The 17,712-nt window shown below is 44.2% G+C and overlaps 1 protein-coding gene across 1 annotated transcript in view; it reads left to right on the forward strand.

The window, feature by feature from the left end:
• OVCH1 (ovochymase 1) overlaps positions 1 to 17,712 on the forward strand; it is a gene marked incomplete at both ends in the record, with an annotated part of 59,711 nt that overhangs the window by 3,083 nt on the left and 38,916 nt on the right. Inside the window, 7 exon segments of the mRNA XM_081127796.1 lie at positions 2,109 to 2,254; positions 3,842 to 3,908; positions 3,911 to 3,976; positions 4,144 to 4,256; positions 4,260 to 4,320; positions 14,899 to 14,978; positions 14,982 to 15,003. Of these exon segments, the coding sequence (XP_080983922.1) occupies positions 2,109 to 2,254; positions 3,842 to 3,908; positions 3,911 to 3,976; positions 4,144 to 4,256; positions 4,260 to 4,320; positions 14,899 to 14,978; positions 14,982 to 15,003 (555 nt within the window).

Below are 17,712 nucleotides of genomic sequence, written 5' to 3' on the forward strand. Positions count from 1 at the left end.
CTTCTCCCGGTCCTTGTATTCGGAGTTGATCGTGTCCCAGGTGTGTCGCTACAGAGCAGGTGCCGAGCAGTTGTAAGACCACCGCCGTGGCTCTGCTGCGACCGAGCAATTAGACGATGCAGGAGAACGCTGTAGCTTACAGATTACACCCAGTTTCAGAAAAGCAAATACCTGAGCACCCACCTTGTGGCAAACACTGGGTGCGTACACACAAACATACCCACAGGTAGGACGTCTGTCCTATGCACAGCTGTATGTCCCCTTAAGTGACTGGTACCTTTCCCACTTTATTCCTATTTAATCTCTTCATTGACTAATTTATCTCATCATTTTCAAATAAAATTGGGGGTAAGGAGAGGAAAAACAATAGCAAGACCTTGAAGGTGACTTGTCTTTTGCACTATAAATGCAAGTGGATTTAAAATTAAAACCGCCTTTGATGTATCAAGGCCTTATTCAGGAAATGCTAAAAATGCTAACATCCTAGATGTCGATTGGTAATACACGCTTCCCCGGAATTCTAGAAACAAACGGGTTCCAGTCAGCTAAGCGATATCAGGTATTATATCTGAGTTGCAAACTTTTAAAAAGGCAAACTGACAGGCTTTACGTCCTACCTCATTGCCCCTTCTCATCTCACCCTGTGGCAAACAGAAGGAAAAGCAAGGAAGGCGGCCACGGTTCAGAAACACTGTTTTAAAACCAGAGAAAGAGCTTTGCTTGACCTTTAAAGCACAAATAGAAAATAGTAAATCTCCTTCCCTCTCCCTGGCCTCCTCCAAGCAAAGCACTAGCAGCAAAGCCCATGTAATGTTTTACAAAGACTCAAGGACAAGGCAGGGCGGCTGAGTAAGAGGGCCGGGCTGCGTGTTCTGCCCGTGTTGGCTTAGCTCTGGTTCTGGGAACAGGTTCCCCAGTCCAGCCTCGCGGGCACCCTCGGAGACCAGGGAGGGGGGGTGGAGGGGCATCAGATGAGGCAGGCCTAGGTGCAGCAGCAGCAGATGACCGCGCTGAATGTCATGCTCTGGCCCTGCCAAGCAATCCTGCAAGGCCAGGCAAGCAAGAGATTGCGCAGCACCTCCCAGAAGCTCCCATGCTAATCAGCGCCCCCTGGCGCCTGGGACCGGTACTGCAGATCCCCTGCTCAGCAGCGCCCCCTGGCGCCAGAGAACGGTACTGCAGCTCGCCTGCTCAGCAGCGCCCCCTGGCGCCTGGGACCGGTACTGCAGCTCGCCTGCTCAGCAGCGCCCCCTGGCGTCCGGGAAAGGTACTGCAGCTCCCCTGCTCAGCAGCGCCCCCTGGCGCCCGGGAAAGGTACTGCAGCTCGCCTGCTCAGCAGCGCCCCCTGGCGCCCGGGAAAGGTACTGCAGCTCCCCTGCTCAGCAGCGCCCCCTGGCGCCGGAGAACGGTACTGCAGCTCGCCTGCTCAGCAGCGCCCCCTGCCGCCCAGGAAAGGTACTGCAGCTAACCTGCTCAACAGCGCCCCCTGGCGCCCGGGACCGGTACTGCAGCTCCCCTGCTCAGCAGCGCCCCCTGCCGCCCAGGAAAGGTACTGCAGCTAACCTGCTCAACAGCGCCCCCTGGCGCCAGGGACCGGTACTGCAGCTCCCCTGCTCAGCAGCGCCCCCTGGCGCCCGAGACCGGTACTGCAGCTCCCCTGCTCAACAGCGCCCCCTGGCGCCCGGGACCGGTACTGCAGCTCCCCTGCTCAGCAGCGCCCCCTGCCGCCCAGGAAAGGTACTGCAGCTCCCCTGCTCAACAGCGCCCCCTGGCGCCCGGGACCGGTACTGCAGCTCCCCTGCTCAGCAGCGCCCCCTGCCGCCCAGGAAAGGTACTGCAGCTCCCCTGCTCAGCAGCGCCCCCTGGCGCCCAGGATAGGTACTGCAGCTAACCTGATCAACAGCGCCCCCTGGCGCCAGGGACCGGTACTGCAGCTCCCCTGCTCAGCAGCGCCCCCTGGCGCCCGAGACCGGTACTGCAGCTCCCCTGCTCAGCAGCGCCCCCTGGCGCCCGGGACCGGTACTGCAGCTCCCCTGCTCAGCAGCGCCCCCTGGCGCCCGGGACCGGTACTGCAGCTCCCCTGCTCAGCAGCGCCCCCTGGCGCCCAGGAAAGGTACTGCAGCTAACCTGCTCAACGGCGCCCCCTGGCGTCCGGGACCGGTACTGCAGCTCCCCTGCTCAGCAGCGCCCCCTGGCGCCCAGGAAAGGTACTGCAGCTAACCTGCTCAACGGCGCCCCCTGGCGTCCGGGACCGGTACTGCAGCTCCCCTGCTCAGCAGCGCCCCCTGGCGCCCGGGACCGGTACTGCAGCCCCCCTGCTCAGCAGCGCCCCCTGGCGCCCGGGACCGGTACTGCAGCTCCCCTGCTCAGCAGTGCCCCCTGGCTCCAGGCCCCGGTACTGCAGCTTGCCTGCGCAGCAGCGCTCTCATGCATGCACTGAAGCGGCCCCTTGCATCATGCTCTGGTACTGCAGCGTCCCCTTGCATGAGGCCCCTTCACTGCAGCACCCCTGCACCGCAGCTCTCCCTTGCATCATGGCCCGGTACTCAGCGCCCCCTGCACCACCCTCACTAACGCCGGGCGAGCCACAATGCCCAGGGGCTGGGGCCGGTGAAAGAGCAAGGGAGGGGCCAAGATTCAGGGCACAGCCTCTAGACTCATTTGGATTCGAGCAGTAAGAGTGAGGGAGAAAGGCAGGGGATGGGGTGTGAGGCAAGACCCGGAGTTGGGCAAGAAGTGGAGAGCCTCGTGGGTGACACAGGTGCAGGTGGCCCCAGGGACAGAGCAGTTGCAGGACACTGAAAAATGTGGGAGATGAGGCTCTGGCCCACCCAGTCTCTGGAGCAGGTGAAAGACATTGTAGGGGTGGGAGTGGGGGCAACAGATTGCAGGCCGCCCGGAGAAGCCACGGAAGGAGCAGGGACTTGTGCACCAGCGCTCCGCCAGGAGCGCACGGTTGCAGGGTCCTTGAGGTCCTCAGACAGGGACCCGAGCTTGCAACACTCCAGCAGAGGCGACCACGGCGTAGCCTTGGTGTGGGTTTTCATCGCCTGTCAAACTTTGACTCATGGCGATGGAACTGGGAGATTTCATGCTCTAAATACCTTCTGAGGTTAAATCTCAATCCCTTTCTTGATTTTGCTACCTGATCTACCCACCCTCTCGTCTTCCTGATCCCCAGAAACTTCCGTCTGTCCCAAGATTTCCCATGTTCCCTGCTGTACTAACCAGAAACCCCAGAGATCCCAGACATCATCTATAACTTGTGGAGTTAGTGTTGGAGAGAGATAATTACCTATTCTAATAAATATTAATACCCAATGTTAAGTGGATGCTCCGAAGTTTTAATAATCTGAGTTTTAGTCATTGGGGTGGGGGTGGGGAATATTGTGGCAATAACATACTTGGCTAGATTAAAACAGGTTACTAATAAGAGGGAAAGAAGGAGAGTTCTAGGAACAACTTTTATACCTTGTTAAAAAAAAAAAAAAGGAAGCCCATAAAAAGACTGGTTTATGTACAAAAGAAGAAAAGATACCACACTTAACTATTTTACACAGAAAGGCAGTTGAGGTAGGGGAAAGAGTTCACAGAATGTAAACAGTATGACTGAAAACCATAACTTTTTATAGATCCCTATAACTTATAGGGGCTTATACCTTTATTATTGATTACTAATGATCATATCTTGCTTTAAGGCTTAGTAATACAGGTACATTAATCACCTTTCATTTAGTTACATGAAACCAAGAGTCTTTTCTGGGGAAAACAACTACCTATTGAAACACTTTTCTTTGTTTTTAGGGAGCAAACCAAGAGTCTGGCTGTGATTACTGGGTAGTACAACCACTTTCGGAAGGTTAAGCAAGAGCAGAATATTCCTGTCTCAAACATTAGTATCCATCCTGAAACAACAGACTGGGATATATGAGTTCTGATGTCGCACTGCTGTATCTAAAACACAAAGTCAAGTTTGGTAAGTAAGGAGAGTACAAAAAATGTAATGCAGAAAACTGTGGTGATTAATTCTGTACCAGTTGACTTTAATTTGTTTAGACACCTAAGTTTTGTTTCTTTTTAAAATAATTTTGTTTAATGTATAAAAAGCACTGTACAGGCTGTAAGTCCCAGCCACACTTGGAGGTCCACTTGGTTGTAGAAGAGACAATGGAATCTGGATTCTTGCTAGGATAACTTCCTGGGGAGCTGGTTGTGTTAGAGGTTGGGCTCCTTTAAGAAATAACTACCAAAGGACATGACTTGGCATTTTCTCCAAGGCGTTAGAGTTAATGGATTTTATCACTCAGAACATGATCACAGGTGGGTGTGATTTCTGTGAATTTTTACTTTCTCATGTCATTGCAACTCAAAAATTGACAATACTTAATTATTCCAAGGGTACTTTGATATACTGCAGCTATAATCAGGACTAAGCTTTAAAACAAAGCAAAAACATGGCTGGTTTTCCATTTGTAATCCAATGTATGTAAACATCTACCTCTGAATTCACAAGCACTGATTTAACTTGAACATCAACTGGATCTTCAAGTTTATGTTAATTAATATAGATTTTAATGAGGTATGTTTTTTGTTTTTTGTTTTTGTTGTTTTTTTTTTGTATTTCTGAGATTTAAAAATACAGGAGGATTCAGAGAGTTCTTTATTTATTCATTTGAGTTTTTCTCTCTAAATAACCTAACAGCACTGAAATAAATCACTCCTCTCCCACTCCTATTCAGCCTTGTTCATTTTGCTTGGCAGCAGTAGAAAACTAAGGTAGGCTTTGCAGCGTTATTTTTGTTCTGTGCACCAAAATCTAGATCAGGAAAATAAATATGGGTGTGGTGATGCTACACCTGTCCTCAAGGAACTCTCCAACTATTTGGGGAGACAAAGAAGAAAATGGATGGTTGTAGTAAAAGGTGAAGTGCAGGTAGCCCAGAGAGACGTCAGATCACTGAGGAGGAGTCGAGGGGCTCAGTCCTGAGAGACCAGAAGGTTTTCCATGCAAAGGGGAAGCATCTTCACAAGCACATGGCACCAGGGGCAGCTGCTGCAGAATAAAGGGGCTTGCGAAACTACACCTTACAGAACGAGTAGTGTGGTATTGTCTCCAGAGAACCAAACTTCTCTGTAGCTCGTAGGAGCGAGATTCTTGCGATATCTTTAGAAAATGAATTTTCTAAGATGTGAATGGGAGAATGAGATGTGGTAGAAAGTTTTATTTGCGTGGAGTTACATTCCTCGGGTTCTAAAGCCTCATGCCCCTTAAGCCAGTCCTGAAAGAGTTGTAGCTGGGGATCCAGTAGAGCCAAAAGCAAGGCCAGTGTCCAGAGCTTCCGTTCCATGTTGCAGCTGGTGTGGTTCAGCTTCCAAGCTATTAAAGTCCATTAGTCCATTGTGTGGAGTCCCACATGGCCGTGAGCCACATATGGGGTGCAGGGGAGCACACCTCCCTGCAACGGGGGTCACAGGAGTGCAGACAAGCAGGAGAGAGAGAGGGAGAGAGATCCTTTGTCTAGAAGTTTAAATATTCAGATTTCACCCACTGGCTGTGGCCACACCCATCCTGGCCACTGATTTGTTCCCAGGTGTGACCAACAGGCAGGCACCTTCTAATGTCACTGAGACCTTACTTGGACGGTGTTAAGTGCAGCTTTCTGGCAAAGCTGTATAAATAGCATGCCTATATTATCTCGTCTCCCCTTTACTCCTTTCCTGTTAATAACCAGATTATTAAAACAGTATCAGTATAAGAACCAGTTTTGTTACAGGCCGGGACCCGTAGCAGAAGCATATAGTGTTCTCTCCATCCCCCCCACTGTAGTCCAAGGTCAGCCCCTGGCTGATGACTGGAGAGCTCTGCTGCCCCTGGGCTAGCTGCACACCAGCTCTGCCTCAGACCAGAGCAGGCTCTCAGCTCACTTTCATTTGGTCTTCAGAGTAAAGGTGTTCTGCTTTTGCCATTTCTGCAGGGGGAAGTTCTCTCCCGGCGGCAATTCTGTTCAATTTGTATCACCTGGAATGAAGGTTAAACAGCTGAACAGCCCCCGAACAAAGGTTAATGATAACAACATTCTTAAATGGCAATGAAATTAGGCAATAACCATCAATTCCACAGCCAAATGAATATCAGAATGTGACAGTACTTTATTTTAATAACACGTCCTCAAGACCATCTTTCTAAGCTTCTGGTCCCCTAGTTGCCTATTTCTTCTGGCTTCCAACAATTAAAATGTGACACCGTCATCTAAAATTTTTGAGTGAATGATAGAGACTTGTCATTGCTAAAACTTGTATACTTTTACTTTACTATCTTTAAACAAAGGTATTGTATTATAACCCAGGGCCACCTAGTTAGAGATGGGAAAACACCATATTAGTTCCAAACACTATAAATTGGAGAACTTCGGGGTGATTCATGATTTGAGAGAACTGGATAAATGTTAAATCTGTATAACTCAAATAAGGAAAAGAACATTATAATGCTATTCAGCCAGAAAAAAAAGAATGAAATCCTGACATTTGTGACAGCATGGATGGACCCTGAAGGCATTATGCTGAATGAAGTAAATCAGAGAGAGAGAAATATTGTATGAGCTCACTTATATGTGGAATTATAATAAAAACTAAGATCATAGATACAGAGAACAGAGTGGTGATTGCCAGAGGTGGGGGTAGGGGGTGAGCAAAATGAGTGAAAGGAGTCAAATGTACAAACTTCCAGTTACAAGTAAGTCATGGGGATGTAATATAAAGCATGGGCACTATGTATTATATATTTAAAAGTTGCTGAGAGTAGATCTTACGAGTACTCATTACAAGGAAAAAATTTGTAACTGTGCGGCGATATTTACCAAAGTTAGTGTGATCATTTTGCAATATATGCAAATATTGAGTTATTATGTTATATACCTGAAACTAACCTAATGTTATATATTAAAGTTATACCTTCGTAAAAATAATATAGGAGGAAAAGTACTGTAGAAGTATGTCAGATGATTAATAAAACTATTATGTTCAAAAAAGAAAATAATGTTTCACTTAGAAATCAGTGTGTCTGATATCTCATTAGTAAAATCATCAACACAAGTGGTATTAAGACACGAGCTTACCTGAATTGATGCATTCAAACGGCTAACATTAACAGCACCTGGTAGTGATACTGTTATGGGAATTTAATGGTTAATCTGTTTCACTTATTTCTGTAATGATGATAATATTTTGTTAAGTGTTGCCTCAAAGATGGAAACTCATTCATGATCTATGAGTTTCGATGTCTTTGAACGTTTTTCTACATACCCTGTGTTCTGTATGACTAAAGACATATCTTTAAGGTTTAGAAATTAAGTTTTTTCAAGTATATCATTTCCTTAAGTGTTGTACATTCATTTTTAAAAATTGTATTTAGCAATAAAAGGTATTCAAAGATAGATGATAGTTGTAAGAGTTTATAATCTGGTAGGAGGAGAGAACTGAACAAAAAATAACTATACTATAAAACAAGGTGAAATAAGATTAATAATACACACTACCCAGGTGTGTTGATACTATGGCAATGGAGAGATTAATCATTGCAGGGGTTTGTGAGTTGTGTGTTTTGTGTTTGGGAGGGGTGGGGGTAAGAATGCTTTAGTGAAAGGTGTGGTATTGAAACTAGGCATTAAAGGATAATTATGATTTTATAGTTTGTGTAGTTTTTTTAGCTCTAATATCTAATATATTTCTACAGATCATTCCAGGCAGAGGGAATTTTGTCTAAGCAACGTCAGGGACGTGAAGACTCCCAGGTTATTTGGACGATGTGTGTCCCAGGGCTGCTGGAGAGCAAGGTTAGTGCAAATAGGACCTGGGTTAGCAGTGGACAATGAAGATAGAGAGAATGCTGAGGCCTTCATTAGAGAGGACCTTGAATTCCATGTGAATAAATTTGGAGTTTATGCCGTTGGCATTGGAAAGCTAAAATGGTGGTGAGATTATAATTTATAAAATGAATGTAAATATTTTTGAGTACAGGATGGAAATGAAGTGGCTTATTGCAGCCCATATTTAAAGGGCTTAGAAGTCTAAGGGGACTCTGTGAGTAAACCTAGTAGTAATATAATACCGATAAAGCCTTTGCATCACTGCTTATTCTTTTAGAATAACAGCATCCAGAACAAAAATGAGAGTCCGGTCATATTAGTTCAGGGCAGAGGAAGTAGGAAGGAGCCCGTAGGTACCATCGTTAGAGAGGACATCGATAGGCTGCAAATTACCTGAAGGACAGTGACCAAGAGGGAAAGAAATCTAAAACAGTGTCTTAGGAGATATGGTGGAAGGAACAAGGAATATTTTCAGTCCAAAGAAGACTTGAGAGGAGGAAGGAACTGTCTTGATTTACATGAAAGGCTACTAGAGAGGCAGAATTGGACTTTTTCTGATTAACTACAGAGCTGAGGATAAAGGGCAGAGGGTAGATGTTAGGAGGAGGCAGACTCCAGCTCAGTATAAAGTAGTTTCTAATTCGAGAGACTTTGGAGACTTAATGGACTGCATCAGGAGATGACGAATGTCCTTTATAAGTGGTTATTTGAGCAGAGCATGGATAGCTATGGGTGAGATTTGAAAAAGCATTTATATATTAGGTGAGAGACATGCAGATGACAGCCAATTTACCCTCGATCGCAGAGAACCTGCAATTCAACTCGGGCAATGAAGAACTGAAGAGATCTCTCCAAGAAGGGCTTTCAAGACAAAGGCAGTGGTGCCAGATATTGCAGAAGTCGAAATGAGTTCAGATTAAATGCCGTTGGACGTGACAGTTCAAAATTTGGGAGCTGACTCAGTAGAAATTGTGGGGTCAGAAGCTATATTCATAATGGGTTAAGTGACTATTGAAGATCTGGTATCTTTTCTTCACCAAATAGTAAAAAAAAAAAAAATATTGAGGCCTTAAGATGTGTCAGGCACTAGTTTAGGTGCTAGTAATATAGCAGTTAGTGAAATAGACAAAAACATTTTCCTGTGTGGGGCACGTTGGAAGGTGGAGAGTGGGGATGATACAAGTAGTGTTACATATAATAGTAGAAGATAGCAAGTACTTTGCCCAAAAATTAAGCAAGAAAGAAGGGGTGGAGCATGATGGGTTGTGCAATACTAGAGAGGACGGTTAGGAAAGGCTGCTTTAAAGATGGTATTTGAACAAAGACTTGAATAAGGTCAAAGAGGAAATTATATGATCATCTTGGGAAGGGACAGTGCTGATGGGAGGAATGGCATGTGTGAGGCAGCAAAACTCTTGGTGTATTCAGGGAGCAGGCAGGTCGAAGAGCTTGAGCTAAATGTGAGAGGGAGAAGCGGTTGTGCTTAGTGGTGGCCAAACTTATAAGATACAAGAAGGATTTGGGAGTTTACTGTGAGGAGGCTATGGAACCCCTGGAGGACTTTGAGCAGTGGAGGGACACAATCTGATACATGTTAAAAGGATCACGTTGGCTGGTGTATTGAAAACAGACTGAGGATGGGCAAGGCCAAGAACTGAGAGACCAGCTACCACAATAATCCAGGGGAGGGTGATGCTGGCTTTGACCAACTTTGTCACATTAGCAGCGGTGACAAGTGGCAGGGCCTCAGGACTTGCTGACAAGTCGAAAATTTGGGTTTTAAGAGAGAGAACCTTATGATTGACTTGAGGGTTCGAGACCTTTGGAAAGGATGGAGCTGCCACTGCGTGAGGTGAGGGGGACAGTTAAGCGGTGATGCCGAGGGTGGTACAGTGGTTTTTGGTTAATAGAGGAGCAGCGGGGTCAAGAGAAACAGAGTTTTGTTTGTGTTTGCTTTTGGGAAGTGTAGCCTTAGCTGTCCTTATGGGCAGAAGAGAGGGTGAGAGTGATAACTCAAGAGAAACACATATATGTGGGAAGAAAGTTAACAAGAACACACAGATAAAGAAGGTTCAGCTTCGGAAAGGAAAATCAATTCCTTTTCCGGGAAAGCAACAAAAAAATCTTGGGGTAACTTATAGAAAATTGAGGGAGTTTACATTAAATGCGGTCTTTGTAATTATAAGCGTTCAGTTGCTTCAGGTTTAGGGAAAGAGGTTGAGATTAATAGTTAAGAAGATATTATATAGTTTAGAGACTAAAGTAAGAGGTCAAGAGAGAGAAACGAGATGGCGGCACAGGCACCCGATGTCCCCGCCGCCTCCCGCAACCACATCAAAATTACAACTAAAATACAGAACCACCATCACCCAGAGCCTCCTGAGATCTGGCTGAACAGAAGCCCTACAGCCAGGGAACTGAAGAAGCACCAAGACTAGGAGGAGGGGCGCAGACACGGGCGGATCGGGGCTGAATCACGGAGAAGTGCCATGGGCCCACACCCGGTGATGTGGTTGAAACCCAGGAGGGAATCTCGGCAGGGGAGGTTTCCCAGAGGAGCGAGGGGTCCCAGCCCCACAGCAGGCCCCCAGCCCAGTGCTCCAGGGCTGGGAAGAGACAGCCCCACAACTCCAGGCTGTGAAACCAGCGGGGACTGTCGCTGAGGGACGTGGAGGCTGTGGGAGCCCCAGCAGCTCCTCTCAAAGGGCCCGGCACGGACTCACTCGGACGCTCCCTCTGAGCCCAGCGCCGGGCAGCAGCTTGAAAGGACCTGGGACACTCGGGGAGAGACTAACCTGCCTGAAATTGGGGCGAGAGGTGGAGGGGCGGCTTTCTCCTAGGCAGAAGGGCTGGCAGAGGCCATTGCTCCTTTGGCGAGTCGTCCCCCCACACAGCCGGCAGGCAGGCACCATATTTGAATCCCCAGCACCTGACCCACACCTTTGGCCCCGCCCCGTGATTCCCGGAGGCCCCACCCCTCCCCACCTGCAGCTCATCCAGGCCATTTCCAGGGGCTTTTCTGTGCAAGTGGCCACGCAAGCCTCATGCTTAGGACTTTCCTGAAATCTCTCAAACAAGCAGCAGCAGGCCCCATACGACTTGATAAGTGGCCCCAGGCTTGGCACTAGCAGCAGCCTGCATTGGCTCATAGCTTGGCCTCTCCTGGACACCTCCAAGCCCAGCACAAGCAGCAGCCAACTATGGTTTGCTGTGTAGCTCGTGCTGGGTGGCCCTGGGCAAGGCACTGGTACAGGCTGACTTTGCACCTCCTAGGAGGCCCCAGAGACAGTGCACCTGGTGGTCAGACTCAACCACGCTGGATTACAACCCTACCACATCCACAAGTGACACACTCAAGGGGCGCACTTGGTGAACACCAAAGCTCCACTAAAGTAAGTCCTGCTCCATAGGGGTGTCTCCAGCACAGCAGCTCTCTGGCTATAGTTGCAGCTGGTCCTCACAGCTGATTGGTCTAGGGGTCAGTTCCTCCCAGGGATGCCAACAGCAACCAAGATTCAACTACAACAGGACAGTGCACACAGCCCACACAGGGGAGCACCTAGAAGGCCCAGCTCAGGTGACTGGGGAGGCTGAGCCACTGGACCCTATAGGACAACCTACTACACAGAGCCACTCTACCAATTCCAGGAAACATAGGAGCTCTACCTAATACATAGAAACAAACACCAGGAAGCAGCCAAAATGCGGAGGCAAAGAAAGATGTTACTAAGGAAAGAACAGAAGAAATCTCTAGAAAAGGAGCTAAATGAAATGGAGCCAAGCACGCAACAAGATACAGAGTTCAAAATAATGGTTATAAGGATGCTCAAGGATCTTAGTAAAACTATTAAGGAAACTAGTGAGATCATCAATGACATAATAAAGTACCAATCACAAATGAAGGCTACATGAACTGAAATGAAGAATAATTTACAGGGAATCAACAGTAGAGTAGAGGATGCTGAGAATCAAATCAGCAATTTGGAACATGAGGAAACAAAAAAAGACCCAACCAGAAGAGCAAAAAGGAAAACGAATCCAGAAATATGAAGGTAGTGTAAGGAGTCTCTGGGACAACTTCAAGTGGCCCAACATTTGCATTAAGGGGGTGCCAGAAGGGGAAGAAAGAGAGCAAGGAATTGAAAACCTACTTGAGAAAATAATGACAGAAAACTTCCCCTACCTGGGGAAAGAAATAGGCTTACAAGTCCAGGAAGCACAGAGGGTCCCAAACAAGAGGAACCCAAAGAGGCCCACAGCAAGACACATCATAATTTAAATGCCAAAGGTTAAAGACAAAGAGAGAATCTTAAAACCAGCAAGAGAAAAGCAATTAGTTACTGACAAGGGAGCACCCATATGACTGTCAGCTGATTTTTCAACAGAAACTTTGCAGGAGAGAAGGGAGTGGCAAGAAATATTCAAAGTGATGAAAAGCAAGAAGCTACAACCAAGATTGCTCTACCCAGGAAAGCTATCATTTAGAACTGAAGGTCAGATCAAGAGCTTCACAGACAAGCAAAAGCTAAAGCAGTTCATCACCACCAAACCAGTGCTATATGAAATGTTGAAGGGTCTTCTTTAAGGAGAAGCTAATGAACAAAAGAATCTGACAACCAAAATAGGCCCAGAGACATTGAAGCATGCAACAGACTGTCCATCTCAGAGGGAAGAGGGAAGGGGGATGGCAAGTGTGAAGAGATTAACCACAGAAGTTATATGCATATATGCATAATCCATGGACACACACAATAATGGGGTGAAGGCCTGGGGAGGGGGTGGGAGCGAGGTGGAGAGGGTCAATGGGGGGAAAAAGTGGAACACCTGTGATACTTTCAACAATAAAGATAAATTAGAAAAAAAAGTCAACTAGAAAGAATAAGACTTTCAGAAATATCACAACTCAGTATTAGCATGAATTTGTTACATTTCAACAAGCTTAAAGCAAACTGGTTGTAAAATTCATCATTATTTCACGTACCACCAATAAAGAAAATAAACCATCTAAGACTGAGAGATCTCCACGTAAAGCTGGGACACCAAAGGCCTTCAGTGTTAGGCTAATGGAGGCATAAACCCACCCATATGGGAAGTTATATACCTTAAACTTGGCACTGGATGCAGGGAGGGGTAAAAATCTTACCAGAAAATTTGAGTCACAAGCTAATACTTATGTATGTCCACAGTCTAAAATCTCCCACACCAGTGTAGACCAAACTACCTCAAGCAGAAAAATTAAAAAATATTCAGTGAGAGTTTCCTCCAGGAGACTGGCCAAAGCTAACACAAGTCCTTTCTGGAAAACTCTTTCAGTCCATGTCTAATAGAATTGTACGATCCTTCTGACTTTAGAATGTTCAAATGTGAAAAGACATGTGTTTTAGAAATGTAATAAGATAATGAGCTTATTTGCATACTTAGTGGCTGCACCAGCATGCTAAGCAACACTGAATGGTGCAAGGGTTTTATAAATTCCAAATGGAGTCAATTAGCTAATGGTAAGAGAGAAAGAGGTCATGGGAACTGGGGAGTTATACAGTCTCTCCAAGTCTATTTTTATTCTGGTAGCTGTTAGCTAGGCTCAGAAATGGCTGATAATGGCACTCAAGTGGTCTCTTTTTCATGCCCATGGGAGACACTGCATTTCTTAGAGGCTAGGAGAGTGACTTGCATATAATGAACACTCAGTAGATATTTGAATGAAAAAAATCAATGATTAATTTTGGTACCCATCTCTCACTTAGCTTGACTAGACCTCAGAACCATTTTAAAAATAGCAATCACTAACAATAAATCAAGGTTGGCAAAGGATTTGAAATCTGTTTTCCACCTCTGAGTTAGAGATTTTGAGGCAGAAAATAATTTGATGAAAATAGGAGAAAGTACTGGCCTTTGAAATCATAAAGCCTAAACTGTATTTCCTATTATATGAGATGTGATGAGTCCTTTAATATCAATGCCAGTTTTCTCATTTGGAGAAGGGGAGTAATTTCTCTTCTGTCTGCTTCAGAAGGGGCGTAACGGATATCAGGGAAAATGATAGATGTGGGGTGCTTTTCAATTGAAGTGCTTAAAAAGTGATTTTAATAATATTTTAGGCAGCCTATTTTTACATCTATGCTTATGACGATAGACCTGAAGAGAAAAATAGTAAAGGAAGGAGTTTCTGGTTAAGGAGGAGATATTTGGTAGGAAGTATTGTGTTTGGTTTTTGGAAACTGGGCATAAAAAAGTTGGGTAATTCCTGCAACCCTGAACATTATTGCTTAGAGGTCAATAGGCTGTTAACAGGTCTAAAGTTGATAAAGACATTTTTGAGTTTTAGAAAGAAGTTCATTCTGACATGTAAGATTACAGATAAGATTGTTTTGCACTCAGATGAGAGTGAGACATGGAAGACACTGAGGATTTATGACCCACAGAGGTTTCTTTCCTTGAATAATAGCATGAATTAATGTAGGAAAATTAAGATGTAAAGGATTATGTGTTAAATTATGTAAGACTACTTTCAAAATGTTTAGACATGTTTCTAAAGATGTTAGGAAAAGGTCACAGCTGACCTTACTGGGAGTTTGAGATGACATTGCAACCACAGGGACTGTGACTTTGGCTGACATATGCTGCATGATCCATCCATAATTCATAATTCATGATTCAACTTCTGGGTGAATATTATGAATTTTCAATTAGTCTTACAATAGGGAGATAAATCTTAGGTTTCTGCAATTTATAGTTCATAATTCTAGCATTTTATAACTAAATGAAATTTTAAAGGTGGTTTCTGGCCATTCTCTAATTAATACTGCTCTGTTTGTTGGATAAATGTCAGAATTTCAAGCATAAATCAGTTATTCTCACATAAGGAATTTCCATGGCTTTTTATGTTCTGATATCCTGTAAAATGTTATTATTGGTGAGTTCTGAGCTAAAGCCCAGATAATAGACTTTATTTGTCACACTTGACTCTGCCATTTATTATATGTTCTCTACCTTCCCCTATCTGGCTTATGTATTTGGGAAAAAATGGCACCAGAAGATCACATTATCCTGTTCAAATTTACCTGCTTAGACATAGAAAATCAAGTTGGATGTGACCATGACTATGTATCTTTGTAATCAAGCAACAGAGTGCTTGTTAGTAAGTATGTCACATTTATTTTCATTTGTCATTTTATAGTTCCTAAGAGACTGAAGAGGTGCTAAAGGATCTGAAATTAGATTTCTGTACACAGGGCAATTATTTTATCTTACACATTGTGCCCTTCTTGAGGGGATGGGCTATGTGCAGTAAAAGTGGAACCGATGACCAGTATATTGACAGAGGTTTCTCTATTCCTTTCTCAAGTTAAATAACAGCCTTGAATGAAATTGTCATGATTGTCAGGAAACTTATTTTCAAAGCAATGTTTTTTGCCACAAAAGGGGGTACATGTTTGCTAAATTTGATAAAGACAGATGAGCAAATGGAAGAAAATGTAAACCAACCACCAAGAGATAAACGTTGTTAACATTTTGATATATATGTTTATTTATACATATTTGGTGTACACACTGAACTATACTGTACATTGTATTATAATGTTATTTTTCTCATCCAATACATCATTTCATTAAATTTCTTATTGAATGCATCATAAGCTATATGAGCATAACTGATATATTTACTTAATTGAAATACTATGTGTTAAGCATGATAGAGTCTCTAGAGCTGGTATAGACCTTAATTTCTAGGTCTCCATAAGACCAGTGGTAAGGACAAGTCTCTCTTCCAAATGTTTGCCAGAATGCTACAGGCAAGGTATTGTGCTAAGGGTTATAATATTTATTAACTAAATGATCTCATGCTTCAGGCCTGCTATTTACCCAGTAATCATTCTTTCAACCACTCATTTGTTAAAAATCAACTATGTGCCAGATAGCATACCAGGTCCTGGATATATACAGAGTAAAAGCAGTCTCTGATGAGCTTGCATTTTGGTGAGGTAACTAAAAGTGTACAACAAAGTAGGAAATAAAATAGGAAATGTGCTGTGATGATTCAGAAAATGTAGCTCTTCTTTCCGTTGAGCCTCTGGGAAGGTTTATGGGAGAACTGGACTGTTGGTTAGACCCTGAGGGATGAGTAGTATTTGGAGGTGGATCACTGAGCTTGTGAGGATGTGAATGGGATTTAAAATCGTGGAAGTAGAGGGTGTGGAACAATTAAAGGGACCACTGAATAGTCTAGTGTGCTTAGAACAGAGAGTTGATGGCCCATGACACTTGCAGCAAGATGGGGACCACAGCAAAACCATTCTGCACTAGGTGGATGTCCAACTTGATGAGCCAATTGAGATTAATAAACAAAATCAGCTGTAAATGTTTGTAAGCCATTTAAGTTAACCACACACAAATATTGTCTGTAATTTCATCAGAGACTCTTCTTGATTTCTTTTTGAAAAATTTATAATAGTAATGTTTGTGAAAAAAGACAGTTAACTCTAAACCACCCTCTCCATTTCACTAATCCATTCCTACTCTATCTTAAGTAATCAATATTAATAATGTTTTAATGATCTGATTTTCCACTAATATTTGTGCACATAATGTGTATATTTAATAGTATTTGTGTATATCACATATATTATTTTATAATTTTTTCACACATAACACTGTGCTTCATATTTATATGAAACATATCTGTGTGGGTCCTTTTTTGTGTTTTTTTAACTCTTCATAGCTGCCTAACTTATTGGACCAGAGGAATGCCTTTTTGAAGCTATTCCTTGTAGTGTGTTGACCTACACACCAGAGGTGTTTGATATGCTGGTAGAGCAAAAGTGGCATGTTCCACTCGCCCCTGCCTTCGTAGGAACTCTTCAGTTGATTCCCTCAGGGCCTTGTTTCTCCTTGCCTCATCTGCATCAATCATAGACATCCAGGGCTCCACCCTCCACTGAAGGGGGCGTCTGTGTACCCAAATCCTTTGAAAAGGAAAGTTTGCCGCATGGAATGAGCCAGTTGGAGAGATATGCAAAATCTGGGAGCTGAGATAGACATTATTTTTACTGAAGGCCACCAGGGGCCAGACTGGCTGACAAGGGGTAGCACTCCAAAGACAATAAGCACACTGACAACATTGTGTCACCTCCCATAAAGCTTCCCTGGCCCTGGTTACCCTTTATATCAGTTCTCAGTCTTAAGTGTATATCAGAATTACCTGGAGGGTTTCTGATTTTATAAGAATGTATATTCTTTTTTTATGTACTTTTTAAAAATTATTGATTTCAGAGAGAGGAAGAGAGAAGGAGAGATAGAAACAACAATGATGAGAGTCATTGATAGGCTTCCTCCTGCACCCCCCCTACTGGGAATTGAGCCTGCAACCCCGGCATGTGCCCTGACAGGGAATCAATTGTGATTTCCTGGTTCATAGGTTGATGCTCAATCACTGAGCCACACCGGCCAGGCAACAATTACATTCTTAAAGGGAATTTGTATTTCTAATAAGGTCCCTGGTAATGTTATTTCACAATTAGGGAAGACCCAGCATTCTCTTGCTAACTCCACATCAGTCTTTGTGTTTATGTGGATTTTTTTTTAAACTTACTTTAGGGGACTAAATACACTTTGCAGTTATACATTGGAACCTTTCTGTCTCAACCTAAATCAGCAGTTTTTTAAAATTTCAGCCACTTTCTTTCTGTAACTCAGTCGTGACTGTTTCTTCTCTCATACCAGTAAGTGATGCCTGCTATTGTTGGATGGGAGATAAGGCCCTAAAAATATAAGAAACAGGATTTTATTATGAACGAGTGGGAATAAAGGATGGAAAAATTCACCAATTGATACCTTGAGCAATTATCTC

The sequence above is a fragment of the Miniopterus schreibersii genome (assembly GCF_964146895.1).
Source record: "Miniopterus schreibersii genome assembly, chromosome: 2".
In the NCBI taxonomy this organism is placed as follows: domain Eukaryota; kingdom Metazoa; phylum Chordata; class Mammalia; order Chiroptera; family Miniopteridae; genus Miniopterus; species Miniopterus schreibersii.